Below are 27,888 nucleotides of genomic sequence, written 5' to 3'. Positions count from 1 at the left end.
ATCTGCCTCGGGCCGGCAGCTCAGTCTCGTCCCGCTCTGAGTGGGAGGACTAGGGACACTCTGGCTCTCCCCGCCCTTTTGCCTTCACTCTTTTTCACCTCGGTTTTGCTGCCGTGTCAAGATTCCTGTCCTGCGATCCTCCGCTCTGGACCCCTTCGCTTCGGCAACTTCAAATGGTCTATTGCTTTCCAGCAATGCCATTCGCACACAGTCCTGCACCTGCTGCTGGACTTCCAGACACTGAGGCCATTTAGAAGAGTTCAGGTGAAGGAAATGCATACCGTGCATTTTACAGGTATCTTAGTGTTTCATTAGAATGTAGAAAGGTTTGTGAGATACACGGATATGGACCATGTTTTAAGTAGGCTTTAGAAAATTCAGTTGTTTGGGTACACTACTTTCAATACTACAAGAGAAGCCATGGAACATAGGTGTATAAGCATTTATAGGTATAGGAAAATCTTCAATTTTTGTTGTCTCATACTGATTCCCAAGATAAATATCACAGAAACATTCAGGTTGGAAAAAACCCTCAGGATCACCAAGTCTAACCGATAATCCTACTCCACAAGGTTTCCCCCAAACCATATCCCCAAGCACCACATCCAGATCTTCAAACACATCCAGGGTTGGTGACTCAACCACCTCCCTGGGCAGCACATTCCAATACCTGACCACTCTTGCTGTGAAAAAAATTTTCCTAATGTCCATTCTAAACCTACGCAGTCATAGCTATATGGATAATGGAAATGCAGGAGGAAAAAAGGAGGCTTGAATTTGCTCACCTATGTAGTGAAAATTGAAATGTCTTCAGCTCTGAAGACCCTACATGCATTACTCACAGGTTTCCCACCATACCCGGATTTATAGATTTAATCATAGCTTTGTATTATCATCTGCAAGCCCACAGCATTTCTCAGCAACACCTCAGCCTCAAGCTTGAAGGACCTACCATAGTGACTTCCAAATGCTTGGTATTTTAGGGCAGGATTTTCAGCACAGAATGATGGAAATTACGGCGAAATGAATGAGCTGGTGACAGAAAAATCAATGAGTTTAAGACATTCTGAGTGAAGGTGGGCTAGCATTCCCAGTCAACATAGGGAATATCACAAACAGGGTGTTTCAGATTGCAAAAGGAATTCCCCAATCAGATGGTCCTATGTCCCTGAGCAACCTAATGGAGATTCAGATTTTTATATTGTGCATCAGCTCCAATAGCGAAGATTAGGCAATTTATTCATCCAAATAAGTAAGGCATGCTCTGATCAAGATTTCATTGCCCACTCACTAAGACGACTCAGGAGCTCACTAAGATTATCTTACCTGGCAGCAACACAGATACTCAACTGAGCAGGAGCAGGTCTAGTTTCCCCAGGTCTTTCAGCCCTCACACGTCCTTGTTTCGGCTTGCAGCAACCACTTCTAGAACCTGGGAGGCTTCTGTGTGCATGAGAGTCCTTGACCAGTACAAAGCAGCTCCCTGTTGTATCAGCACTGCTGTTAGTTCAGCTTAAGGAAGGCTTCTCTAGACCATCGGTGTTCACGCAGTGGTGTACACAAGGATACATGATGCACTCTTTTCACTGGCGTTCTTCAAGGACGAATATGGCAGCAGTTCTGGTCCTGTCCTGCTTAACACGAGGGGGAGCCCTTGCAGTTTTTAGTTAACTCAAATGGGAGCAACAGGCCTTTTTCTACCAATTTCCTGATCAGAATGAAACAAGAAATGGCTTTCAGGCCTCTTGTCTTCTTCACAAGGACCTTGCTTCTGGTTCAAAGAAGTGCAAGCCACAGATCACTGGGAGAGGGAAGGTCACTTACTGCAGATCCCCTCTCCACACATCATGATTTCTGAAGAGGGGTTAAGAGTTAGGATAGACTGGGGGGACATTTTCCCATGTTCTCATCTAATTTATCATTTCAAGGACTCCAAAAATACCAGGGAGCTGGTATTGCTGGTACCTGACTTCTGTCTGAATTGCCCTGTAGTCACATTTTGCCCAACAGAAATGAGACAATGGGATAATCTCTTTACCTCTTAAATGAATGTATCACAGGTGACTTGTCAATAAGGCTCAAAAAGCTTTATTTTAGAGAGCTTTGCTACTTTCAGGAGGACAGTTCTGACCACTTTGAAAAGACTTAGCAGTTGTTGCAGTCTCTTGCCACCCAATTTTAAATGCATTTGAGCAGAGTACTTCACAATATATTTTATGCACTATTCTGTGCATATGTCACTATATATTCTATAATTCTACTCACATAGTTTTTCAGGACCAAGGTAAGTACTAATTGCAAGTGCAGCTACTGCAAGATTTTAAAATTTGTTTGGTTTTTATTTTTACAAAATACTGGCATCTCTCTCCTTAAGCATCTTACTCACAAGTCACTGAGCCATGTATTTCTGCTACACCACCTTTCCTTTGTCATTCTGTGTCCCCATTTTCTTTAAAGCATTCAACAGCACACATTTAATTAGAATAATAATTCCATCTGTCCTGTGAGTCAGTACTGATAATTTTACAATTAAAATACACATGTATCTCTCAGTACAGCTATGCTTAATCTGACTGGGAAGAGCCTGTTGGGCTCAGTGTGCTCTCTATTGCACCCAGCCTCCCATTGCAGGGCTTAAGTCTAGATGACACCAGGGGATCCTTTAAGGCCTCCACAGCCCCATCCATGGTCGCTGCTGGCCTCTGAGACTCCCCGTAAGTCACCTAGATGCCCTAAACACAGGCCTCCAAAGGCACTGCCACATACCCACTGGAAAATCATGGGGGTTTTTTTGTTGTTGCTGTTGCTTGCTTAAGTTTTGAAAAGTGACACACAACATGCTCAGAAGAAAATGTGGAGCAAGTACCAGTGGCTGTGACAAGCAACAGAACACTGGAATTGAGACCCTAATGAGGGACAGGGCAATAGGAGCCAAATAAACCTCATCTACCAGCAGGCAGTACCTCCCAACTTTGGTAATGCCAACTTCATCTTCTCCTACCAAGTCTGAGGTACAGGAAACCAGGGTCTCTGTTTGGAAGAAACAGGCTCCCTGGTTGTCCTACAGCAGAAAGCCTCATGGACTCATCCAGTCTGGGGTCTGCCTGCTGAGGAGCTGACTACTGCCTGTTCTGTGTCTCTGCCACATATATGTTGTTTATATGACAACTTCCTCACCATTGCAGTGCTGTCATCCTCCTGACACACTTGCAGATTAAGCTTTTCCCTTCAGTTTGCAATATTAGGAAAATACAGAAAAAGATGAGCTAGCATTTAGATCCTGCCTCAGACATAACCTAGAGGGCAAGCTTAACTCACTGCCAAAGTGTCCAAGTCAACTGCAATTGAATCCTAACAGAATTACAGAATCACAGAATTGTTTCTCTTTGAAAAGACCTCTAAGATCAAGTCCAACCACCAACCTAAGACCATCATGTCCATTAAACCATGTCCTGAAGTGTGATGTCCACATTTCTTGAACATCTCCAGAGATGGTGACTCCACCACCTCTCGGGGCAACCTATTCCAATGCCTGACCACTATTCATAAACAGCAGGTCCAACAGGACTTGTTAGCCTGAGAAAGGATGATCTAAAAGATGACCTGTTGAACCCAACAGCAAACCAGGAACCTTTTCCTCCAGTGATGTCCTAGATAAATGATCTGCTGATTCTGCCCTGGGGCTGCACTTCTCCATGAAATACTTAGGGTCTGTTCACCCCAACACCTTTTGATTGAAACAGCTATAAAGGGTTTTACCTGCACTCAGTCAGCAGATGAATTTTCACTTTCAGCTTTCCATAGAAGCCACAGTCCTTTTACATACGGCATTTGAACAATTACACCAATCAGTGCAGGATGCAGCTTACCTCTCATCAAAATGCAAGCAATCAAGAGGAACAGACTGGCTCATACCTGCAAACAGGTAACAATTCAGTCAGTAAGAAATGAATCGATTAATCCAACAATCGTGCAGTAAGCTGCTCCTGAAGCAAGTCAATTGCTTTACTGTCCTGTTTTGTTAATTCGTCAGATTAATAGAAAACAAGTAAACAGGTCAAGAGATTTTTACCAGCTTCTAAGCAGCTCCCCCCTGCAGCTGCACACTGTCATCATCAGATGCTAATTTAGCTTTTTGAAGTGACAAGGAAAATAGAGCAGTTGGTTGGAGGCAATATTGAAAAAGTGTTGCTCCTTTCCCACATCAATCACCCCAAAATGCTCTTTTGCTACTGAAGTCAAACTGCTATTGAACTAATGTTCATTCAACACAATTGAGCAAATCTGAGATTATATAGGTAGCTCTGAGTTCATTTTTCCACCTTTTTGTATTTTCCCTCTTCTCTCTATAGCCAATGCTTTATTTGTTCCTTTTCTTAGCCTGCATTATACCTTCATGACTTCTACCTCCAACTGCTCATTCCCAGTGGGACAGAGCAAGAGAACCGCACCTCTTCAGTCTTCTGGCATTGTCAATACTGTGGCAAAGGGCAAATCAATACTGCTGAATTAGTACCGAGAAAGAAAAGAAAGAAACAGGTCAATTCCTCAGACAGTTGTTTCTTATCTTTTAAAGGCCATTTTGCATGGCCTTTAAATTCTAAAGCTTCTGCAGTTAGTGTAAAAATGTGGCTGAGCTGAAAAAATGTCAACACTTGGTTTAAACTGTGCAGCATGCAGATGAATTACAGCCAGCTACTGTATGAAAGTTGCTGCTCAGCTATTCAGACATAAAAGCAGACATTAGGTGTAAATTTCATATTTATTATAACAAAAATTATGACATGTTCATTTGTGCATTCGGCTTTAATATAACTCTTGGTATGTAAATGTTCTACAGCAAATGAGCTCTATACAATCATGCTGGTTGTGGCAGCAGTAAGGAACACAAACAAAACCTGTCTGTAAAAGTAAGGAAAGAAAGAGATCAAGAGATAAAAGTGGGTTTCTTTAAATGGTCTACACCATCTCAGCTCTAGCTAACTTGTATATAGCCATTCAGTCCATTAACACTCAATGACCATGGCCCAAAGAGTCACTTAAAAAAGGTCAGTTTTTCAGGTTGTGTCCTTAATGCCAAAGCTAAAAAACATTTAAGCATCACTATACAACACTGAACTATTTACAGGAATTTCCCAATCAACTGTTCTCTCAGAGAAAATTAGTGAATCTCAGTGACTTAAGTCACCTGAAAGAGTAAAGCAACTCCTAGGAGTTAGTCTCCATATTCTACAAATGTCTATCATTTTCAAGACCAAAAAAAGCCTTTTCTCTCAAAGAAATACAGTATTACAATATTACTTATATCATTTAGCACTGGCTACTGCCCTGCTTTTCAAACAAAACAAACAAGCCATTTTAAAAAATATTACATCATCATCTGTTTCTCAGCAATATATTAAACCTTTTTATTTTTTTTTGTTTTTACACTTGATATGTTAAGGGATGGTTAACTATTTGAAACTTTACCAGTCAAGCATCTCTAGAAGAAAGTCAATGAATATTAAACCTAACAAACTGAAAAGCTGCAGTTATCTGTAGTGGCAGGATAAGGAAGAGCAAGTATATAAAGGAAAAAGATAAGGAAAACCCCTGCTGTAATGCAAGCCCACTCGGTCCTGCACTCAAGTCTCTGTTAGTCTACTTCTGAGCAGTAAATAGAGTGGGTCATAGTGGTGTATCGTAATAGTCTGCCAGGTGGTCCATTGGATACTGTCGCTGTTGCTGCTGTTGTTCCTGGTGCTGTTTCATAATCTCCTTGACTTCTTCTTCAAGCTCTGGTGGGATGATAAACTGGTCATCAGGATCAGGCTGTGCTGGAGCAGCAAAGTAGCCCCCTGTTTTTCTGAGTGGAGCATCTGCTGCAACTTCAATTAAGTTATGGCTCCTCTCTTGCGGTGCCACAGAACCATTGCCCCGCCAGCGCCCTATTGTGCCCGTGGCAGAATATTCGGCTTTCTTGGGAAGGCCGGGCTCATCTTCATTGGCACTGATGACGATACCTTCGTCACTGGCTTCCATCGGCACTTGAAGAAGCTGTTTCTCCTTTGCTCTGCTGCAGTGGATGTCTACCTCCACTTCCACACGGCTGCCGTTGGTGAACACCCCTTCAATAGGCTCCTCATCATCGCTGTCAAGGCCATTGTCAGAAAAGGCGCTGGAGAAAGTGGCACTGGAGAGCTGCCGCTGAAAAGAACTGGACAGGCAGACAGGATGCAGCATGCAGCGCTGCTCCCCCGGGTAGGCTGAACTGTTCTCATTCATGGTTACCTGGGGAGGCTCATCGGAGGCTGTGGACCCCACCTCACTGCTCATTTCAGAGGTGGAGATCTCGCTGCTGATCTCTGAAGCCATGCCGCTGCTTGAAGATGGCATCCCAAGTGCATCTGTTGGCCTGTCTTTGATGACCACATTGACAGACTGGGGGAAAATGCCCGGGCTAGGGGGTGGGACCCCATTAAGTTCACAGCAGCAAAAGCTGTCCTCTGTCACGTTGAGCTGAACCACAACAGCGCTGATACTGTCATTGCAGCCATAACTCTGGGCCAAAGTGCAAAGCTTCTTTGCAGCTGCCAGCGCATCAGGCACATTTCTGACTGCCTCCACTGCTTCATTCATTGAGAGGCTGTCCCACAGCCCTTTGCTCCCCAGAATGAAGAACTCATCTTGTGGAGTTAAGGTGATGGACTGCACGTGAGGACGTGGCACAACGCTTGGGTGAAGGAAGGTGTACCCCAAGATTCTTGTTGAATCTGTCACACCATTCACTTTGCCATCCTGAAATCAGAAAGGACAGGAAATTGGAAACAAAGCAGAAAACAATACACAGCATCTGCACCTCCTTGCATTTTATGGATGGCTGTTTTTGCAGTACTTCCAACACTGCCGTTTACAGAGAAGCAAAATGACTTGCAAGGAAGTGACAGAGCTGGGATTAAAGCACAGCAATGGCTGGTTTGCAATCCTGCGCTACGCCTCGGCCACCCTACTGATTTGTCATCACCATCACCTATGCACAGACCAACAAAGCAGAAGTCTGCAACAAAGAGCCATCTATTTTGCTCCTGCAGCTGTGAAAGCCCACTGGACTAATATTTTACCAGTGAGTCAGATTTATCCCTCCTCCACCCATGATATCTGGCTTTAAACAGGGCAAAGACACACATAGCTCCATTTGATATAAGAGCAGGTTATGATTATTACAGACACAAGATTCATATGTTTCACCTTGGCACATCACTTCAGATACAAAAGTTCATTAAGAAAAATTAAGTATACAAGTCGAATGCTGCAGAGAAGCCTTCATTTCTCAATTAGCTGAGCTGTAGTGAAATGTTTTACATGCCCAAATTATTTATTAGGTTTCCACTTAGATATGACATTTCCAAGGGAAGGAGGAGTAATATCTAGAATGAAGACATCAGTAAAAATGGATGCATATGAACAGTAAATCCCATGCACATCCAAATCAAGATCCTGTCCTGGTTAGAATCCAAGCTGACAGAACAAACACAGCAAGTGTCTGAAACAGCAAGCCTGCCTATCTATCAGCCTCCTGGGGATAGCTGTACCCTAATTGCACGTTTGAGAAGAACAATGAAAGTGAAGATTTATACTCATTTGGTCCAACTGATGACTTCAATGGTTATTATAAAGTAGATAACCACAGAAAAGTGAACCAGACTAACAAAAGCTTCTCCTTTAGAAACACTCACAAAAAATAAAGACCCCACAACCTTGCTGGGTTGTTAACTACCCTATTCAAAGGCTAACAGTAGTGATAAACCATCAATGTGTCTGAAATCAGTGAGTCATCTTAAGTTTCAGTGCAGAAATTCTCTTCTCCTCTACAGAACAATACAATGAGTGTGCCCCAGTGATGCACAGTACGTTGGAGTGACTCCCAACTTGTCACGTTTGAGTTCCCAGTTGTCACCTTTCCCTGGCAAGATCAACAGGCATGTGATTTACTCCACACATCCACGCACACCCTGCTCAGGGGCATAGAGCAGTGAGTCTTCTACCCTTTCCTCCACCATTAGGAAGATTCAGTATTTATTTTATCCCTATGTATGTGTCACACAAGACAAAGCAAAACTGACAGCAGTGGCTTCAAGCTTGTAAGAAGGGAACAAATAGTTTTCTCCTCCCTCATGGTTCAGTTGAGCACAGGATGGGTTTTCCTTTTGGGGAAGTGCTCTCTTCAAGAGTTGCCTGTCAAAGGACAGCTCTGTGAACGCAGGAGCTCAGGCAGCAAAGCCAGCCTGCCAGGAGCAAGGAGTCTAAGGGAGGGATGGCATTGCTCCAAGTGCTCTGCCCTCATCCTTTCCAAACGGAGAGTCACTTCATGACAGCTCCAACATAGCAATTCCTCTACCCATTAGGAGGAGGGTGTCTGCTTTCCCATTCCAATGCAAAAAGCTCACAGACACTTCTCTCTAGAGCTAACCAAAATCCAGCCTGGCAATTAGATATAAAAGCAATTTAATTGCATGATATAATCACCCTGAAAAGTGCAACTGTGAAACCCATAGCCTTAACACTACCTCTTAGAGCTTATTAATATTGACATGTAATTTCATGCACTGCTGTGTGAAATACTCTCCAAAGCTGCAAGTTAAAACAGTTCCTAACCTCTGTGATAATGGCCTTATGTTGCTTAATCCTCTTCAGCTCTTCTTCACAACTCATCATATAACACCTGGACAAAGGCAGAGGCTTCCCATTCCGGCAGAGAACAGTTTGGCACTTCCCCACATTTGCTGAGGTTAGAGTGAAGCATCCACCAGGATCCATGGGATCATGTTTTATATGACAAAGGACAGCAGAGCCTCCAAGTTTTTGTCCAGCTGTTCCAAGTTTCCTGGAATTTAAACAAAACAGTGATTGTTCTTTAATTGGAAAGCAAGCATTATGGGTTCTATGAATAGACAGCCACTGTTCTGCAACCACAAGCATTCTGGACATTGACTCTGTTGGGTCACAGGGACAAAAACACTGAAGACTCTGAAACTACAGCAGCACTGTGAAGAAATCACACCCAACTCTCAGGCAGTGTATTACTTACACATATGCAGAGACTCAAATCTGCTGAATTTTAAACAAATCTTTGCACTTGTAAGACTTGCACAGTTGTCTCTCTCCCTCTACACAGGGGCATTTGTTTTAAAGGTCAGATAGAAGGAAACAAGGGATTAGAAAAGTACTGAGGACTATTAAATAAGTACAGGTAGAGCTAAAAAGTAGATTCCTATTATCCAGCTTGTTTCTTTGGTTTCTGAAGCCATAGATTTTATTATAAAAATAATAATTCTAACTGTAAAAACTAATTTTTGAGCAAAAACAGAAGACAGATGATCACTGTTTTGAGATGTCTTCAGAATAGTGTTCTTGAAGTATCAAATGATGACCAAGAAAAAAAAAAAAGCACAGTGGCTGTTATAAGAGCGCACACTCTTAATTTATCCTGTCAGTTACTAATGTGTTAAATGGGTTCTCTGATGTATTTAACCCTGCTGATTTTGCAGGAGTCATAGTGAAAAGAAATTATTTTAAATCTATGGATAAAATTGAAGTTTTCAGAATTCTGTCACTCGAATGTAAATACATTTCAATAATAAACTATAAAAACTCATCCAGACCTCTCAGTATCTTGTTTATCAGAGCCTTCTCCTATAGGAATTACAGAAATTAGAAAGCTAAATTTAGTGGTTACTAAAATTGGTATTAAGGCTAGATATAACTAGTGAGAACTTCTGATTCAAAATCCTGGAGAGAGAATATACAACTATATTTGTAACGAAGCTTCAGTGTTTTTTAATTTTAGTTTTAAAAAAATACACTTCAGGAGTGCAATATACCTTATGTAATGATCCTCAAGGAATGCTTAAATGCAACCAGAATTAACACTACTTCTGGTTCGCCAAAGAAATGGTTAACTTATTTTAACTTGAGACAAAAAAAAAAGGGCAGCTTTTTGTAGGAATTGCTGTGAAATTGAATTGGTAGTTAATGAAACCACTTAATAGGTACTTTTGATACTCACATGTGTTACTGTTTTAAATAAATGGCAATCAATCACCTTCTCAGCTATCAGTCTGAGGTGCTGTTATGAGCAATTATGAGAAAGAAGCATTTTCTCTCCTGTGTTTGTAAGGTTCAATACCATCCTACTGCTTCCATATATTTCCCAATACCAGAACTTCAGTGTTTTTCCTTGCCAAAGATGCAGCAATTGAGCAGTGAGCAATTCTGCTTTTAACTCAATCCATTTCCTCAGTCTCTAAGCTGCTTATTGGCTTTCTCCTTTGTTTCCCTGACCCCTTCGTTCTCCTTTGTTCAATTCCCTTCATACCCCTCCTTTGCTCAGTGTCTCCCCAGACACAATTTCTTCTTCTGTCAAGAACAGCATGCATGCATGCAGATTTCCAAACCACTACACAGAGCTACTATTAAACTCAGAGCTATCATATCACAATCTCTTTGGATGGGTCCTGCCCAAATAATATTCTAAAGCCAAAGGGATGACAGGAGATAGACATTTCTTAGGAGTGAGACTACATGTTTTAAATATTTGTGTAGCCTCAAATAACCTGAACTGGTACGCAGAAACAGAAAGGATCAACCAAGCTTTGCAGCCTAATAGCGAGAAAATTTAAAAGATGATCAAGAGATTGATACCACTGACCTGGTTAAGGACAGCTGTGAATTCTAAGACTTAAAGATGATACCAGAAAAGAGCAAACTCCACTCACTACTTAGTCAGGAGCATTTAGTAACTTTGCAGGTGGGTTAGGGTTTTTTTTGTTTGTTTGGGTAGGGAGGTGTTGGGTTCTTTTCACCCCACACCTGAAAGGAATAGAGGACAATATTCACAAAGCAAGCAATGAAAAGAAAACACTGTAGCCAGATACTAAGGCTTCTTTTCTCCTCTCACGTTTTTTTTAAAGAAGGGTAAGGTTTCTGACCTGAGAGTGAACAACTGCCCAGTGAGCATACATGAGGTAAAAAGGCTTCAGATCCAAGACTCACCTCTGCATAACAATGAAAGTGTTGATCATGTATTCCTCCTCATTTTTTGTTTTCTGCAGCTCTTCTGCTAAGATGTCACTCATTGTGCACTGCAGCAGATAGGGCACTTCCACATTGCGATCACCATCAAAAACACCATAAAGTGCCTCCCGGTTGTCGCAGAAGTTATTGGCTGACAGTGCTGCCACACATAGCCTAGTGAAAAAAAACAAAGCAGGAGAACCATCAAACTTGTTACTCATTACCAGTTTCTCACCTTGCCATTCTGGCCAATCAGATGCAGCCTGGCCTGAGAGCTAGTTTAACCACAAGTATTTCAGGACTGCTTTCTGAGCTGTGGAGAAGAGACAGGCCCATCAGTAGTGCTAAGATGTAGACAAAATTATACTGGAAGTTCAAGCCAATCCATAAGGATTCTTCCTCCTCCTCAGTGTGAACAAGTCCCTCATTTGTATAAATAGAGGGAAAAGGACGTTCTGAATGCACTTGCTCCTCCAAAGGCCATCCTTGTGACTTAACATGATGATGACCAGGTTGTGTGATAAATCAGTTAACAGTTAGTAAAGGCTTGCTGGCACTTGCTGTGGAAACCTAGGTAGCAGAAGATATCTAAAAAAGTATTTTAAGGAACAAAGAAAGATTCATCACATTGCCAGCAACACAGAAACTAGCAGACTCTTGGTACATTATTTGTCAAGTGCTGACTTAGTCAAAGGAGTCCCGCACCCTATGAATATTCAGAGTTTTAGCCATTCTGCCTCTTCCTTTAGTGTTTCTGATTTGCTTGGTAAACATCCTTTGGTTAAAGATAAAGAAGCTTTGCAAAGATGAAAATGCTTTTAAACACTCGGATCTTTTGCGTGTACCAGTGTCTTGCATAGACAGAATGTGTGGGTTACACTTGTATCTTAGCAACTCCTCTAACAAAGCCCGAAGTGGAGAGCCAGGCAGGGGCCCAGCACACAAATACAGAGTCGTGGCATGCCCTCTGCTTTTGAGAGGCCCAAAACGTCCCCAAAGCTTTCACAGAAAAAAGGGTTTCTTTATGTCAGCACAGAGGCACTCTGCTGCTAAGATGGGCGTCTCAGAAATACCAGACTAGGTCGTACTTGTTCTTAATGCCCGACGCCTCTGTGTAACCATGGCTCCACACTGCCGGCGCTCCCGAGGCATCGCCGCCTGAGGGCTGGTCGATCTTGAAGCAACGGATATTGCTGCGAGGACAAAGGAAGGGGGAAGATTCAACCGATTGAAGTGCTGACATGATCCAGCTTAAAAACGCGAAGATAACATCTTTTCTCCCCCCCTCCCAGTTCTTAGTAATATGTTTCACAGAATCACAGAATGTTAGGGGTTGGAAAGGACCTCAAAACATCATCCAGTCTAACCCTCCCATCAGAGCAGAATCACCTAGAGCAGATCACACAGAAAAGCATCCAGGTAGGTCTTCAATATCGCCAGAGAGGGAGACTCCACAACCCCCCTGGGGTTGTCTGTTCCAGTGTTCTGTCACCCTCACAGGCAAAGAATTTTTCCTCATGTTTATACGGAACTTAATACAATAAAATGAAGCAAGACATCCAAAGTAGTTTCTTTTATGTGTCTGTGTACAAAGAACAAAAAAGTAGTAAATAACTAAGGCTCTATGAGGGTGTCAGCTGCATTGTTTTGCTTAGCTGACTTCTCTTTCCCTTCCCTCACCCTGAGCTATGTGTTTCAAATCTGACCCAGTGGAATACAAGGCAAATTTGTTACTGGCTTGACGAAAGCCAGTACAGGAGACTGATTTTTTACCTTATACATCTCTCCCACCCACTTTCACAACTCCTCCCTGGGACATTTTCAGTGACTCAAATGAGTGTGTTCTGTACAACCCACATCATCCCCTAAACAGAACAATATTCTTTAGAAACAGCAACATGTAGTAACAGCCTTCCATAAAAATGCCCACAAAGCAGAAATTTGCTCCATCCCAGTCCTGCATCAACCTGCAGGAGCCAGCCTGTGGTCTCAACAACTGGGACAGCCCTTCTGCCTTACCTACTTGTACAGTTCAATTTTACTTAAGCCCTTGATCTTCTGCCCTCCAATTTACTACCAACATAGCCTTTAGCCTGAATTTCAAATATCTCATGCAGTGTAGCAAAGACTTAAAAAGAGCCTAGCCTTCTCTGTTTACATCCTTCTCTTCAGAGCCCTGCTTTGCTGTGGAGAGTTGATCTCCCCCCTGCTCCCTACTGCCCTTCCAAAGGCACAGAAAGCAAGCTCCCCACAAGCTGTAGATACTTCAAAGACATACGAATCTTTCATGAACCAAATGAATCATGAAAGGACACAAGCAGAAAGATCTGTTTATTCTGAGCATTCATTTTTCTCTATCCAAACCCCCACCTGACCTGAACACACAGAAAAATCTTTTCAGCACTGTACAGCCTTCCTCAAATAACCCGAAGTACTGTCGCATCCAGTTCCATTTCTTCTTACACTAACAGCAAGGATGTACATCAGCAAGGGCAGCTTCAATGCAAACAGGTTACATTAGAACCACTGGTGGTTTAAACCCTTGGTTTTGCAGCCCTCTCTGTGAGAAACGAGGCAAATGTCTTGCCATGAGCATCAGAAAAGATTATTTGACACCCAAATCAAACTGGAAATTTGGACCTCTTCTAAAGCAGCAGAGATTTCAATTCTGTCTGCACCTGCAAAATGCTGTACGCACAGGCAGCCACGCTTTCTTCACAGACTTTCCACCCAAGGTACTTATCCTCCAGGGTAGAGGAACCTGGATCAAAAAGGCTTTTTGTTTGCTTCTTTTTTAACTGGGTTGACCCCTGGTTCCTGGGCAGATCAGGGATGAAGAGCTGTCTCAAGGCTTCCCAGCAGTGGTGAAAAAAAGCTACCTCAATTCATTACTTTCAGCTTTCTCAATGGAACCACTACATTTCTGTGCCCAGAAATGAGTGATACCCAGCAGCACATCCTATACAGAGAATATGGGCTAAGGCTTTCAGCAGACAGCATGGTTTAATTTGAAATGACTGTTATAATTCAATTAGATGCTCTTTCCTAAAAGTTAAGAGTAGCAGTATCTTTTGTATTTCCCTCCCACCCCCCCTTTTTCATTTTAATTGCTACTAAAAATTCTTACATCTAGTAAATCACTTGGCAACATCCTCCTAAGCATGTGAGCCTCCTCCCTGAAGATCTCCACATTTTAAAGAGCAAGTAATGCATGACAGGACTCTTCACAGGCACTGAGAATACACATTAACCTACTACCTGTTTGAATCCTGTCAGGGCACAGATGGAGAGCTGCCTTTATATTCAGAAGGAAGATAAAGTACCAAGTATTTTTGTGCTGCCACAAAAAACAAGTGAAAGGAGCACATCCTCCTTCACAGTCAGTTACAGGAGTATAATATAAGTCAGTAGAGTGTATCAGGACAGACACTAAGAAGCTCCTCAGGAGACCTAAAACACAAAATCACACAGAACCATGGAATGCCAGGTTGGAAGGGACCCCAAGGATCATCTGATCCAACCTTTCCAGGTGATGGTGTAGTTGAAATAAGATGGCCCAGCACCCTGTCAAGCTACGTGTTGAAACTGTAATGTAGGGGAATCTACTACTTCCCCTAGGAGATTATTCCAATGTCTGACTGTTCTCATAGTGAAAAATTTTCTTCTGGAGTCTCATCAAAATCTCCCCCGGAGTAACTTTTCCCCATCACCCCTTGTCTTTTCCATGGGACTCCTTGTAAAAAGGGAGTCTCTGTCCTCCTGCTAGCCACCTTTATGTACTGATACATTTTAATAAGGTCTCCCCCCCTAAGCCTTGTCTTCTCAAGGCTGAACAAAGCCAGGTCTCCCAGCCTTCCTTCACATGGCAGGGCTTCCAGTCCTCTGATGATTCTCTTGGCACTTCTCTGGACACTCTCCAGTCTGTCCACATCTTTCTTGTATAGCAGGGACCAAAACTGAATGCAGTACTCCAGGTGTGGTCTGACAAGTGCTGAGTAGAGCAGGATAATGACTTCCTAATCTCTGCTGGTAATGCCCTTGTTAATGCAACCCATTTCAGTTATGGATGACAGACACCGAGTTCCAGGGCAGGAAACAAACAGGTAGAAAAGAAGGAAACAGAGGGTCCCAAGAGCAAAGAAACTAGCTTTGCTGCAAGCAGAATAAGGGGCCAAAGTCTTCAAGGAAAGGTTTAAATATTAAAAACCAAAACCCAAATCCCAACTACACAACAAGAACATATGTCTAAGAGAAAAGCAGAGAGGTATGAAGGGTAATAAGAAATACTATGTGAAGAAATAAAAAGAAACACAGTGGCAAAGACAGACCCAAAGAGGTGAACATGAGCAGAAAAATATAAGAAGCGGCTATGGTATCTCAATAGTGGAATGAGCATTTTAGTTGAATTTTATGTCAGAAGTAAAATTGGGAGTTCAAACTGGCCCAATAGTGATATTCCAGTCCTTCAGGACAGGAAGCAATGCACTGAAGCGGGTCAAGTCATCCTCTTTAATGAAGTATCAGTTTCTGACCTGTCCACATAATCTGTTGCTTTCTGATCCACTGATAACAGGAAGCCACACTCCTTAAAAGAGATTTACACTTCGTGGATTGTGGCTTCGTCACATCCTACTGACAGAAGTCATTCTCCCTCACTCCCTGCTCTCTAAGGTAACTTACTTCAGCAGCTCTAGAGTCTTGTGATCCAAGGCTAATCTGGGATTTCCAGTCAGGTCCAGCTCTTGTAGTTTTGGAGGTAAGTTTTCAGGCAGTGTCACTTCACTCAGCTCATTGCAGCTTAGGTCCACGCACTGCAAAATGAAAGCAGCCAAATAAGCAAGAGAATTCAGCTGTCATCAAAATCAGAGCAATTTGAATCAAAAGTAGTACTGCATGTTCCATGAGCAATAAAGGTTAAAACTAAAACCATTCATTTAGCTAAGTAGCTCTTAAAAATACTCAGCCATCTTACCAGGTGTCTGGGACACCTAGAAATATGTTCCCTCCATTTCCATCTCTGGCCAAGTATCTTGTTACAAAACTGTAAGCTTCATCTACTCTTCGCACAGGCAAAGATGGTCAGTGGATGAAACCATGTTTTTAAGAAAGTAAATAGAAATAAACACAGCTGGGGCTTCTAAGCCACTGGCATAGCAGTCCCTTCTCCACAGTCAGTTTAAACCAGCATGAGTGTGAGCAGATTCTCCACAATGGAACATTTACTGAGGGATATAACAAGCAGGGGTATGAATGGAGTAGAGGAACAATGGAAAAAAAAAAAACAAACACTAGAGCAGTTTTTAACATTCCTTTAATTTGTGTAATCTTAGAATCATAAAATCTTTTTGGTTGGAAAAGACCTTAAGATCATCAGATCCAACCATTACCTAACTACCAAGTCTGGTGCTAAACCATGTCGCTTAGCACTTCATCTATGCATCTTCTAAACACCTCCATCTATGCATCTTCTAAACCTCCCCTGGTGCAACTTGATGCCATTTCCTCTCATCATATCACTTGTTACTGGGGAGAAGAGACTGGACCCCACCTTACTAAAACCTCCTTTCATGTAGTTGTAGAGAGCAAGATGATCTCCCAAGTCTCCTTTTCTCCAGACCAAAAAACCCCAGTTGCTCAGCTGCTCCTCCTAAGACTTATTCTTTAGACCCTTTGTCAGCTTTGTTGGCCTTTGTTGCATTATCTGGACACACTCCAGCAACTCAATGTCTTTCTTGTAGTGAGGGCCCCAAAACTGAGCACAGTACTCAAGATGTGGCCTCACCAGTGCTGAACATAGTGGCACAGTAACTTCCCTAATCATGCTGGTCACACTGTTCCTGATACAGGCCAGGATGCTGCTGGCCACCTGGGCACACTGCTGGCTCATGTTCATCCATCTGTCAATCAACACCCCCAGCTAGGCTGCTCTCCAGCCACTCTTCCCAAAGCCTGCAGTGTTGCATGGGGTTGTTGTGACCAAAGTGCAAGACCTGGCACTTGGCCTTGTTGAATCTTGTACAATGGGCCTTGGGCCATTGATCCTGCCTGTCCAGATCCCCCTGTGTTCATCAAGCAGATGAACACTCTCTCCCAGCTTACTGACTTGCTGAAGGTGCATTCCAGCCCCTCATCCAGATCATTGATAAAGATATCAAAGAGAACTGCCCCAATACTGAGTCCTGGGCAATGTAAGATCTCTTGTGACTGGATGCCAACTGGATTTAACTCCCTTCACCACCACTCTTTGTGCACAGCCATCCAGTCAGTTTTTTGCCCAGCAAAATGTTCACTTATCCAGGACATGAGCTGACACTTTCTTCAGAAGGATGCTGTGGGAGACAGTGCCAAATGCTCTGTCCAGGTAAACAACATGAACAGCCTTTCCCTCGTCCACTAAGCAGGTCACCTTGTTGGAGAAGGAGATCAGGTTAGTCAAGCAGGACCTGCTCTTCATGAACTCATTTGGACTGGGCCTGATCACCTGGTCTTGCATGTGCTGCATAATGGCACTCAAGACGATCTGCTCCATGAACTTCCCTGGCTCTGAGGTCAAACTGACAGGTCAGTAGCTCCCTGGATCCTCCTTCTGGCCTTTCCTGTATGTACATGGGCATCACATTTGCCAGTCTCCAGGACTGCTCCCTCTCTGCTGCGTTCTATTTCCAGCAGACATCAGGGAAGTTGCAGTGCCCCACGAGAGCAAGGGCTAGCGAACACGAGACTTCTCCCAGATGCCTGAAGAGTATTTTATCTGTCTCTTCATCATGGTTGGGTGGCCTGTAACAGACTTCCACCAGGGTAGCTTCCTTATCGGCCTTCCCCCTGATTCTTACCCATAAACACTCAAACCCTTACTATCACCATCATTAAGCTCAAGACAATCAAAATACTCCCTGACATACAGGGCCATGCCACTGCCTCTTCTTCCTTGCCTATTACAGGATCACAGGTTGTTAGGGGTTGGAAGGGACCTCCAAAGATTGAGTTCAATCCCCCTGGCCAGAGCAGGACCATAGAATCACACAAGAACACATCCAGATGGATCTTGAAAGTCTTCAGAAAAGGAGACTCCACAATCTCACCGGGCAGCCTGTTCCAGTGCTCTGTGACCCTTACATACTAAAACATGAAGTCAATAAAACTGGTGAAAAAATTTAAAGCTAAATACAAATTAGCTAGAACAAGTGCACTAGAATGACAAAATGCTCAGACAGACATTGTTTGAAGCTGCGTATCCAGATGAATGTCAATACACATGGAAAAAGCTAGCATTTTAGAACAAAGCCAGCTCTCCAAGCCCTACTACAGGACACTAGCATAGCACTCCTGAAAAATGGCAAAATAACAACCAACCAAATACACAAAAAACCAACCACACAACCAACAACACAAACAAAAATACGAGAGGACAGAGCCGGCTGGTACTTGACAGAGGATAGAAGAACTACGCACATCTTTTGGAGAAAAAAAAAAAGTTCTACTTGGGGAGGGCCTGGAGCACATGACCTACAAGGAACATCTGAAGGAGCTGGGGTAGTTCAGTCCAGAGAAGAGGAGGCTGAGAGGAGACCTCATTGCTCTCTACAACTACCTGAAGGGAAGATGGCGTGAGGAGGGGACAGCCTTAATGACAAGAAACAGGACTAGAGTACATGGTTACAGGCTGCACCAAGGGAGTTTAGGCTGCATGTTAGGAAATATTTCTTCACTGAGAGGGTTATCAAACACTGGAGTGGTCTGCCCAAGAGAGTGGTGGAGTCACCATCCTCAGGGTGTTCACTTCTGTTTCTGGGGATGTTCAAGTGGCATGCGGACTTGGCACTTAGAGACATGGTTTAGTGTTGACCCTTCAATGCTCGGTCAAAAGTTGGACTGGATGATCTTTTGAGGTCTCTTCCAACCAGATATATTCTGTTTAAATACTTTCAGCCTGCAACAAGAGAAAAACTTGAAAATCCTTAATAAAATAAAGATTAAAAGGTTGGGGGGAGGATTTTCCTAGCTGCACATTTCAACCGTTATTTTATTTCCATTGAATGAAGTGACACACTTTCTTTTTTGTAGGTATATTCAGAGAAATTTGGTCCTGAGCTGGAAGAAGGCTTGAGATAACCTAAGTAAAATTTGGAAAAGAAAAATCTCCTAACGCTTTTCAAAATACATAATAATAATAATGAGCTTCCGACCCAAGTCTTGAAGCCTGACGCCATCTAATGTGGAGGCCTTATTACCTATGAAGAACAAACTGCTGACATTTTCTAAGCCCAACAAGGAAATCAGTTTAATGTCATGCAAACAGTAGATAGCTTAACAGTTACTCCAGAGAGCTTTTTTTTTTCCCCCTCTGAGTAACTCCTTGTTGCTTCCAGAGAGCCAGTAATTACTTGGCAGATTAAAGAAGCTGCCAGCAGGCCTTGCTGTGTCCAACACCTCAATGCCATTCCAAATTTGATGGAATAACAAGTGCAGAAAACGGTGAAGTAATTTCAGCATTCTCATTAAATGCCTAATATGCCAAAGGCAGCAGCACTCTACAGCATAACCCTTGGTCTCCAGGCACTAGTGAATAGATTATTTATCAGGTTAAGATTTCTTCGATTTTATTGGCACTGTTTGAAGAACAGCCTAAGATGAACTTCTGCAGATCTATGTTAAACTCAGTCCTTACTTTACTCCCCAGGCAAGTAGGAAAGCACAGTTCCTAACTGATCCAAACTTTATTTTAATACAAACTGATTTAGCTTTGACCTAGAGAAACAACCAAGAGGCCATACACCCAGTAAAGCATCTTCCAATCGGGAAACTACATGAACTCATCTCAAGCAAGTCAAAACCAGGCTTAAGAACCAGGGTTTTTTTTCCACAGTGGTGGAGCACTGTGCCCACTTTGATGAAGTCATGCACTCTATCCCTGCAATCCCAAAACAGTGAGGTCCATGCCTCATTCTTCTGCTGAAGACCATAAGCAGGAACGTGCTCTTGTGGCCAAAAAGGCCAACGCCATTCTGGGGCGGATTAGAAAGGTTGTGGTCAGTAGGTTAAGAGGTTCTCCTCTTCCTCTACTCTGCTCTGGTGAGGATGCTTCTCGAATATTGTGTCCAGTTCTGGGCCCCTCAGTTCAAGAAGGACAGGGAACTGCTTGAAAGAGTCTACCAAAGAGCCACAAAGATGATTAAGGGAGTGGACATCTTCCTTATGAGGAGAGACTGAGGGGGCTGGGGCTTTCTAGCTTGGAGAAGAGGGGGCTAAGGGGTGACCTCATTAACATTTATGACTATGTCAAGGGTGAGTGCCAAAAGGATGGAATCAGGCTCTTCTTGGTGATGCCCAATGACAGGACAAGAGAGACAATGGGTGGAAGTTGAAGCATGGGAAGATCCATGAGAAGATGAATTTTTTCACTGTGAGGGTGACAGAACACTGGAACAGGCTGCCCAAAAGGCTTATGGAGTCTCCTTCTCTGGAGATATTCAAGACCTGCCTGGATGTGTTCCACTGTGATCTGGTATAGGTGATCCTGCTCTGGCAGGGGGATTGGACTAGATGAACTTTCAAAGTCCCTTCCAACCCCCAAAATATTGTGAATCTGTGAAATAACCACAGGGAACCAGCAGAATGAAACTGCCAGGTCTTCCAAGAGTGTTTTGCAGCTAAGCACTATGGCAGAGCAGCACTTTAAATGCTAATGCTTTTATAAACATGCAGCTTTCCTTAAAATGAACAAAACAAAAGGTGACTGCTTCCTATCAGTGTTTACATGATCTTTTTTTTTTTGTTTGTTTTGAGTTTTTTGGTTGCTTTTTAACACCACCCTCATGTTTTTGAAGAAATATTTACCATGCAGAGCTGTGCTCCCCCACTCCAATTCTTCCTCTAAGAAAAAAGGCTTTGCTTCTGATTGATTCTAAATGGCCCTCTGCTTCCTCTGGCCATTGTTCCAAAGAGGGAGGAGTATTCCAAAACCCACAAGTTTGACATTTCCTGGCTAGAACCACAAAGCTCATCTTTACACATTGCTCCTGCTGCTTTGCTGAACCCCAGACACTGAGGCATCCACAGCGGTGTGGGAACTTCGCTTTTTGACTTTACAGAGCGCCTGAAGGACACTTAAGTTGCTTTGAGCCCATGAATAGGTAATCAGTTTTCAGCCTTGGAGAATGACAGATTTTCTGCCAGATCACACGATTTGTATACTGTGAATTAACTGACTCTCAGCTCTGGCCAGTGGAAACAGCATGCAGTGTGAAATACTCTTTTTCTCTATAGCCAGGCAAGAAGCAAAAAATCAACTCACAGAAGGTAAGCAGTAGAGCTCTTCAGTGTGGTCAAGCAAAGAACATGTCCCACAAAAAAAAGTCTCAGGAAAAGCACAAAATTACTTCTGGAAACACCTACAAGAGACTGATTAAGCATTCCTCCAGTTGTGCAAAATAAGTCTGCAATTAGGAAAATTAAAGTAGCTTGCCTAAATACTCAAATCCTGCGCTTCTGCAATTTATCTCTGTCCTCAAGGCCCATATCGTTTTGCAGCTTCAGCAGTTTTTAACATGAGCTCTAAACAAGGTCCATTCCTACACAACCAATTGCCAAGGTAGCAAGAGTTAATTACACGTAGCTCTTGCCAAATGTCTAAGTTGTATCATAACAGACTGTTGCAGGAAGACAACTAACACTTATTTGGCAGGGGAGATAGGATCTAGTGAAGCTGAGTGCAAAATCAGATTTTGGGGCCCTTCTTCCATTCCACTCTGAGGAAGCATAGAGATGAATATTTTGCACATGACCTCAGAGAAGAAAGCAGCTGTCAGATGTCTGTAATTTCTGAGAATATACTATCCTGTAGCAATGAGAGACCTGAGGGGAAAACAGAACTGGTAAAGTCACATTACACTTGCTTATTCCAAAGAACATTCTTCCCTTACCTTTATTTCAGAAAGCTGCATGACTTCTGGGAAGACTTCAATGCAGTTGGAATGAGCAATTACAGTATGCATACGTCTGCAGTTCGTGATGGTTGTTGGAATGGCTTTCAGTTTGTTCCCACTAATATCAATTTCTTCCAACTCTTCCAGCTTGGCCATTTTGCTATGAAAACAAGAGTTTGAGTTTTTTTTTTTCTTCTTTTAATAGACATGCATATTTTATTTTGAAGTGGTGATAAGAGCAGCAGAAAATAAAATCAGACTTTGGTCCTTGTTCACAGCCGTGCCTGTCACCTTTCTTCACATCAGACACTAACACAGTTGTGGAACAAAACGTGTGCTGCTTCTGTCAATGTTTTGTTAATGCTACTTTTAAAATTACTTATTTTGCTTATATTCCCTATTTACCAGCTCACTTTCACTCTTCTTTCTCCTTTCTTCCCCTTTCTTTCAACCCAAATTTTCACCTCCACCTCCAAGTGCTCTGCTCAACCCTTCCCCCCAATTCATCTCCCTTCCTCCCCTTTGTCACTGAAGTGCAGCTGCTCAGAACAACAAATACAGAGATGCCTCTGTTTATTGCCGTCTCTTCCAAGGCTGAAAGCCTTACACCACCAGCATTTTTCTGAGGTTGAAATCCTTACACCACCAGCCTTACACCACCACTTACACTTGAAAGATTTCTGATTAAAAGAGATTGAATTCCAAGTACAGGAATTGCTGCCAAGGTAGAACCTCCTTCTGGAGTGAAAGGATTTTTTCCCTAGTGGATTTTAGACCTCTTGCAGATGACCTTTCCAGACAGCTATGCTCACAAAGAGAGAGCTATGCTCTCTCTAAGGAGAAGACCACCAGGTGTAAGCAAATTGACCAAGCCAAGGAAAACACAAGACACCCTTGCTTGACTTCAAAAGCATACTGTGGTCATGCTGAATTAGTCCAGTTGAAAAGGGTTTCAGGTGCAACCAAAACACACCAACGAAGACATAGTACTTGTCTGTGTAATGCAAGGGATGGTAGCAACATTCAAGAGGGCATAGCAGGTGAATCCACCCACTGCAGTATATCACTACATGCAAAATACAGCCTGTGCCATCACATTTCTGTGCAATTTAGTTCTTGCTGTGAAAATACTTCATGATGCCCACCCACTGGTGGGCCAGAGGCAGTGAAATCAGTTACTTACCTCGCGGGGAAGCTCTGTAGGCGATTGTAAGCCATGTGCAAAATTTTCAGGTGTGGATGGCCTGTTAACAAGGGTACACATTTATCTGTGAGGTTGTTATTGGTCAAATACAACTCCTGCAAGATGCTATGGGTTTCTTCAGAAAGAGTGGCTGGAGGAAGCATTTCCAGTTTGTTGGCAGAGGCATTAAGAAATCTCAGGCTGCAAAAAGAAGTTGCATAAGGGAGTTCAGTGAAACATCCTGCAGGTTTTATCTAAAAGTATAAATAAAATGACTATTTTTAAGAGTAAGGTAGTTATAAAGCAAAGGTCAAAAGCAACAAATTCACAACAGACAGGAAGAACAGAAGTCTAGAATTATATAAATAAAACTTCTGATTACATTTTAAAAGGAACATATTTTTACAAACAAAACATCAGCAAAGTGAGTAGGTCAAAATGTATCTATCCTATATCAAGACCTCAGTACCTCCAACATTACCAACAGTACCTACAGGTAAGAGCAATAACAAACCACATAATTTCCATATTCATTCCACATAATAAATTCTGCATTAATCATCAGTGACCTGCGAGAGTACAGCTGCCCTTCAAGTGATTTAAAAGAAGTCACTGGAAAAAGCAAGCCGATTTTTCAGCATTTTAATCACAGAAATCACAGAATGTTAGGGGCTGGAAGGGACCTCAAAAGATCATCTAGACCAACTCCCCTGCCAGAGCAGGATCACCTGTACCAGATCACACCGGAACATATCCAGGCATGTTTTGAATATCTCCAGAGAAGGAGACTCCATTAACCCCCCTGGCAGCCTATTCCAGTGTTCCCTCACAGTGAAAAAAATTCTTCATGTTCACATGGATCTTCCCATGCTTCAACTTCCACCCATTGCCCCTTGTCCTGTCATTGGGCATCACCAAGAAGAGCCTGATTCCATCCTTTTGGCACTCACCCTTGACATATTCATAAATGTTAATGAGGTCACCCCTTAGCCTCCTCTTCTCCAAGCTAGAAAGCCCCAGCCCCCTCAGTCTCTCCTCATAAGGAAGATGTTCCACTCCCTTAATCATCTTTGTGGCTCTTTGGTAGACTCTTTCAAGCAGTTCCCTGCCCTTCTTGAACTGAGGGGCCCAGAACTGGACAAAATATTCGAGAAGCATCCTCACCAGAGCAGAGTAGAGGAGGAGGAAAACCTCTCGACCTACTAACCACACCGCTTCTAATCCCCCCCAGAATGGCATTGGCCTTCTTGGCCACAAGAGCACATTCCTGGCTCCCAGTCAACCTTCCACCCACTAGGGCTACCAGGTCCTTTTCCCCTTCCCTGCTCTCTAGTGGGTAGGTTGCAGACAGTATTTTGCTTAAACCTGCTGGCCTGAAAACAACTACAAAATACAAAAAATTCTTCTTTGAATATTTGTATAACTAAAAAGATGCATCAATCACACAAAAAACCCAAACCAAACCAACCAACTGACCAACCAACTCTGTGACCAAGCAGTTAATTTGCTGTTTAGCTTTTAAAGCGAGAGAGACCTAATAGTAAATTAAATTAAGAAATTTAGATTCTCGGTGATATATGCAGCAAGCCAGGCAGATCTCTATGTAATTCCTGTGTACCCTTTCCCTGCTCACCAGAAGCCCTTGTAAATATTTTCTGCAGTCCCACCACAAGCAGCAAGGACTGAGACTGAAGCAGCATAGAAATGAAGTTATTCCTTTCTCTGTCAAAGGACTCTTTCCAGGACGGGAACAAAACCTGTTGAGGTATAGGCACTGCCCACTCCTGCCAGTCAAGTTCTGCACACTGAAGATTCATTTTTCATTAGAAAAGTTTGGTGATTGCAGCAGCACTAGAGAAATACACATACTAGGCATCTTGAGGGCTAGAATTTACACACACAATTCCAAAGCAAAGGAAAAAAGAAGGTTATTTATCCTTTAGTAACCAACTCTGGACATGTCTTCACAACAGAAATAAGACCTCTCTCTTCCTTTCTTCCCTTTTGAGAAAAGGCTGCATTAGAGAACTTGGAATCCAGAAGTAAGTGTGTGCCTGCCAGCCTGCAGTGACCGTGTTCAAACCAGGCTGTATGGCTCCTACCAACTAACAGGCACAGGCAGCTGCAATGGGGAAAGTTGCATCCAAGAAACAAGACTTGGAAACATGCTGGTTGAATCCTATAAAGCCACTGACCAGGACACAAAAGGTAGGTGTGCTCCTGTCATTAATCTTAAGAGAAGTCATAAAATATTGATAGCTTTTCCCAAGCATGCAGGAATCCAATGACCTTTAAGGTCTATTAATGAATTAAATGGATTTGCAGGAGTTGCAGCTGGTGGAAACTGGTGCTCAGCACCAAACAAAGGTCAGACATGCTACAGAGTGGTCATGTGGAATGCCAAAGGATTTTTAAAACCCCCCACCATTTCCATTAGAAGCAAAAATCTCTCAGCACAGCAGAGAACTGAAACTAGGTTAGCTGTTTTACACAGACAGAGGAGTCCAGTTAGGAGAAACAGTTTAGTCCTCAGACTCATTCATTATTCACGAGTGTGGTAAAACTCCAGAGGAGGAAGGGAAGAACGAGAGGATTAATAGAGAGAAGGGAATAAGCATCTGAAAGCAGTTCTAAAATGATTTATTTATTCTAAGATGCTGCTGCACAATTTCACCCTTTAGCTATAAACTAAAATTATATTAAGCTCATTCAAAGTTGGATTATTAAACTGAAGCATACCACATCAACAGTTCCTGTGCTTAATTAAACACCAGCAAGCACACCTATTGCTAAAATACAGACAGCTCCTTTGGTAACTTCAGTCTAATATGCATCATAAGTCTTTTCTCTCCACACAAAAAGGCACTTTCATGAACATTAAAGCCACGATACCTTTTGTACCACTCATAGTACAAAACGGTCGTCTTTAGCTCAGCCTGGAAAAGATTACCTATTTAAAAAGTGTAAAGCTGCTGGGACAACTGAATTTTCACAGGAATACGATGGGAATGAGAAGCGTCAGCAAAACATCTCCCAAGAAAGGGCACATCCTGCTACTCTGAAGAGAAATCTGTATTTCATTTATGTTCTTACAAGTTGAAGCAGAATAACCTGGAGTGTTACACAGGTACTTTCTTTTACTAATTAAATGGAGCCCACAGTTAACCTAGAGAGCATCCCATGGCTATGAAGTTCAGAAGAATATAAGTTTGCTCAAGCACAGCTAGTCCAAAATACTGCTGAAAGCTTTGAACAAGAAAAGGTATATTGCTCTGATACAGCTGAAGTTAACAGAGTTAACTATACTGAAGCCATTTTAAATTAAAAAGAAAAATGAATCAAAAACTCTTCTGTTTTTAGTAAGATTTCTACATTGGTGGAATACAACAAGAAATTTCAAGTTATTCCCTCGCTGGTACTTCAGGTGGCCAGATTCTGCATGTTCCTGCCCCCCCCCCCCCCCCCAAAAAAAAAGCTTTGATGCAACTATTTTCCAATGGGGAAGGGAAAGAGAAGAACTGGTGCTCTGTTCACCCCCACCCTTTTGCCAGGTCTTATCATAGAATCATAGAATTGTCAGTGCTGGAAGAGACCTCAAAGATCATCCAGTTCCAACCCCCCTGCCACGGGCAGGGACACCGCACACTAAGATCAGGTTGCTCAAAGCCCCATCCAGCCTGGCCTTAAAAGTTTCCAGGGGTGGGGCTTCTACCACCTCTCTTGGCAACCTGTTCCAGGGTCTCACCACCCTCATAACGAAGAACTTCTTCCTGACATCCAATCTGAATCTACCCATTTCTAGGTTTGCTCCGTTCCCCCTAGTCCTATCTCTACCTGACACCCTAAGAAGTCCCTCACCAGCCTTAAGCCCCCCTTAAGATACTGGAAGGCCACAATAAGGTCTCCTTGGAGCCTTCTCCTCTCCAGATTGAATAGTCCCAACTCTCTCAGTCTCCACAGGAGAGGTGCTCCAGCCCTCTGATCATCCTCGTGGCCCTTCTTTGGACATGTTCCAGCACATCCAGATCCTTCATGTAAGAGGGGCTCCAGAACTGGACACAGTACTCAAGATGGGATCTCACCAGAGTGGAGTCTCACCCTTTTGCCAAGTCTTCCAGAGTGATACAACACTGGAAATAAATCCTCACCTACAGTTTTAGTGCCTTGATGTGAACAAGGTTTAGATGGCTAGCAAAACCCTGCCCACAGCCCAGAACAGGAACCCTGTGGCAGCAAGCTACCTCGCCTACCCTGTATGTAACAACTCACCGCTGGGTAGTACTCAAACAGGTTTAGGATCGTCTCAACTGATCCCTGTCAGTAGCTGACATCATCAGAATTAAAATAACTTTTTAGAAACAGCATGCTGCTTATTTACATGTCCTTTTTGACCAGCTGTTACATTAAAATGGTAAAAACATTCTGAAACAACAATTACTTTAATATTCTCTATGTTTAAAAAAAAAAATAGGGAAACAACCCCCAATCTTAAGGCAGAGAGCAGAAAGAGCCAGCAGATTGTCACTGTCAAAGCTTTGTCAAGTCCATGTCAAGTCTTATGTCAAAAAAAAAAAAAAGTTTCAAAATCCCCAGTACATGTCCATCAGGTTTTTTCCTCATACTAATTTAACACAGAAGTCCTCCTCCAGGTTATTTCCACTCCTCTATTTCTTTATCCTCTTAAAAATGCCCTCCACAGAAGTGGAAATTTACTTGGGTACAACTGTT

The 27,888-nt window shown here is 42.8% G+C and overlaps 1 protein-coding gene across 1 annotated transcript in view; it reads right to left on the bottom strand.

Moving 5' to 3' along the window:
- Positions 1 to 5,601: 5,601 nt before the first annotated feature.
- Positions 5,602 to 27,888, bottom strand: part of PHLPP1 (PH domain and leucine rich repeat protein phosphatase 1) — a 146,931-nt gene continuing 124,644 nt past the window's right edge. Inside the window, exons 13-19 of the mRNA XM_054381951.1 lie at positions 23,161 to 23,361; positions 21,975 to 22,137; positions 15,733 to 15,863; positions 12,141 to 12,245; positions 11,032 to 11,226; positions 8,635 to 8,863; positions 5,602 to 6,777 (exon numbers count right to left, since the gene is read on the bottom strand). Of these exons, the coding sequence (XP_054237926.1) occupies positions 5,668 to 6,777; positions 8,635 to 8,863; positions 11,032 to 11,226; positions 12,141 to 12,245; positions 15,733 to 15,863; positions 21,975 to 22,137; positions 23,161 to 23,361 (2,134 nt within the window). The 3' untranslated portion in view covers positions 5,602 to 5,667. The remainder of the gene's footprint in view (positions 6,778 to 8,634; positions 8,864 to 11,031; positions 11,227 to 12,140; positions 12,246 to 15,732; positions 15,864 to 21,974; positions 22,138 to 23,160; positions 23,362 to 27,888) is intronic.

The sequence above is a fragment of the Indicator indicator genome, chromosome 6 (assembly GCF_027791375.1).
Source record: "Indicator indicator isolate 239-I01 chromosome 6, UM_Iind_1.1, whole genome shotgun sequence".
Classification (NCBI taxonomy): domain Eukaryota; kingdom Metazoa; phylum Chordata; class Aves; order Piciformes; family Indicatoridae; genus Indicator; species Indicator indicator.
This window is presented reverse-complemented; position numbering and strand designations above follow the sequence as displayed.